The sequence below is a fragment of the Volvox carteri genome (assembly GCF_000143455.1).
Source record: "Volvox carteri f. nagariensis unplaced genomic scaffold VOLCAscaffold_88, whole genome shotgun sequence".
Classification (NCBI taxonomy): Eukaryota; Viridiplantae; Chlorophyta; class Chlorophyceae; order Chlamydomonadales; family Volvocaceae; genus Volvox; species Volvox carteri.
Genome location: NW_003307631.1, coordinates 52,142 through 54,238, shown reverse-complemented (window position 1 = coordinate 54,238; position 2,097 = coordinate 52,142). Strand labels below are relative to the sequence as shown.

General features: G+C 64.7%; 1 protein-coding gene across 1 annotated transcript in view; it reads left to right on the top strand.

The window, feature by feature from the left end:
• VOLCADRAFT_121694 (uncharacterized protein) overlaps window positions 1-2,097 on the top strand; it is a gene marked incomplete at its 3' end in the record, with an annotated part of 25,712 nt that overhangs the window by 8,373 nt on the left and 15,242 nt on the right. The window contains exon 5 of the mRNA XM_002958197.1: window positions 65-1,029. Coding sequence (XP_002958243.1) covers window positions 65-1,029 — 965 coding nt within the window. The remainder of the gene's footprint in view (window positions 1-64; window positions 1,030-2,097) is intronic.

The window sequence follows — 2,097 nt, the reverse complement described above, 5'->3', positions numbered from 1 at the left end:
TTCACGGCCACCTAGCCAGCTGCCTCCGGCAGCCCACAGTCCACCCGATCGTCCGCCTCCACAGCCATCAACCTATCCACCGCCATCACAGATTCCGCCGCCACCATCAGCACCATCGTATTCTCAAGGGCCACGGCCGCCGCCGCCATCGCCATTTGCGCCGTCCGTCCCAGCAGCCCCAGCACCGGCCCTCCCATCGCCCAGCCCATTACAGCCCGCACCAGAACCTGCTGGCCATCCTACGCCCCCTCCTGGCGTCATACAGCCACCTCCATTGTCGCCAAGCCCTGTATTGGAGGACACGCCGCCGCCTGTGCCTGTGTCTCCCAGCTCACCCAAACAACCATTCGTTCCGCCCTCACTGTCCCCAGTGGCGCTTCCACCTCCGCCATCTCCTTTGCAAGCCCCAGCTCTACCGTCGCTACCTGTCTATCCGCCGCAGTTCCTAATGCCCCCAATGCCATCGTCGTCGCCACTATCGCCTCTACCATCACGTCCCCTTACAGCACCACCATTTTCTCCACTGCCGCTGATTCCTGGAACTCCGTTTCGTCCCACTCCACTCCCGCCACCGCCGCCACCATCACCGTTTTATGCTCAGCAGTACCCGCCGTCACCGTCATACCCCACAAGAGCATCCCCGCCACCGTTTCCTCTTCCTCCCTTCATTCCTGGTGTCCCCTTGCGTCAGCCGCCCAACCCGGCACCCTTAACGCCGCAGCTGCCGACCCAGGCCCCACCGACGTCACCAATATCCGACCAGCCGCCACCACCACACCAGCCATTGCAACCATCCTATCCCGTAACAGCACCGCCGCCGACACCGCCGCTGCCGCCAAATGCTCCTGTACCCCCGCCGCCCAACTCATCAGCCCCTGCTTCCCCCGCAAGTGTCCCATCACTGTTGCCATCTCCTCCAAGACCAGCCGCGCCGCTGCCCAGCCTGCCACCTCTAGGGCCACAATTGCCAAGCTACCAACCGCCCAGCCCGCCCCTTCCCATCCTAGCCTCTCCAACCACACCGTACCCGTCAGAGCTGCTGTTGCCGCCGCCTCCACCAGGACTTCCGTTGCCAATACAACCGCAGCCGCCGTTGTACCCAACAATCCTACAGCCGCCGTCGCCTCTCATGCCGGGCGCTCCGCTGCTTAAGAGTCCCAGCCCGCCGCCCTCTATCCCTCAGCCACCGACTCAGGCCCCTCCGCTGCCAATGCCGTTCTATCCTCCAACAGCTTCGCCACCGCCCTCTTCGCCGATGGGTCCACATATCCTCGCTCCACAACCTCCCAGCCCAGCACTTCCTGGCCCGCAGCAATCCAACAAACCCTCACCGCCGTCATTGCCAGCCCATCCGTCGCCTGTAGCACCGTCATATTCGGCAGTCCCGATGCCGCCAGCTCCTCCCGTTCCCTCTCCAGCAACTCCACTACACCAGGCCCCCAGTCCAGCACTTGCACTGCCGCCGCCGGGGTTTCCAACATCGCCAGCCTTCCCGCTGCCCACCGTGCCTCCATCTCCCAACTCACCGCCCTCGTCCCCTATCTCTCCGCCAAGTTCGCCCTCTCAAACCCCATTACTGCCTTCCGCGCAACCATCGCAGCCGCTGCCGCAGCCGCCAATGCCTCTCACCCTTCCTGGCTCGCCGCTGGTCTCACCACCCAGACCGCAATCGCCCAGTTACCCAGCAAGCCCAGCCCCACAATCGCCACCGCCCCATTCGCCCAGCCCATTGCCTCCAGAGCGCCAACGCCGCCGCCGGGGTATCCAATATTTCCGCCACAGCAGCAGCTGCCCCCAGGGTTCCCCGTCACCCGCCCATCACCCCCTATCCCTCAAGGCCCCACTGCCGGGCACCCAGTGTCGCCAGTCGTACCCTCATCGCCACCGCCGCAGCAGCCCAGACCGCTACCATCTACCCCGCTGTTACCGCAGCCCGCATACCCAGCGTTCCCAGTCCAACCTCAGCCTCCGAGCCTTTCACCTCCATCCCTTTCCACGCCGCCACCTCGATACCCACCAGAGCAGTCCCCACCACCACACCAGCCTCTAAGCCCTTCGCCAGTCCCTCCACTGCTTCCATCACCTCCTGCCTCACAA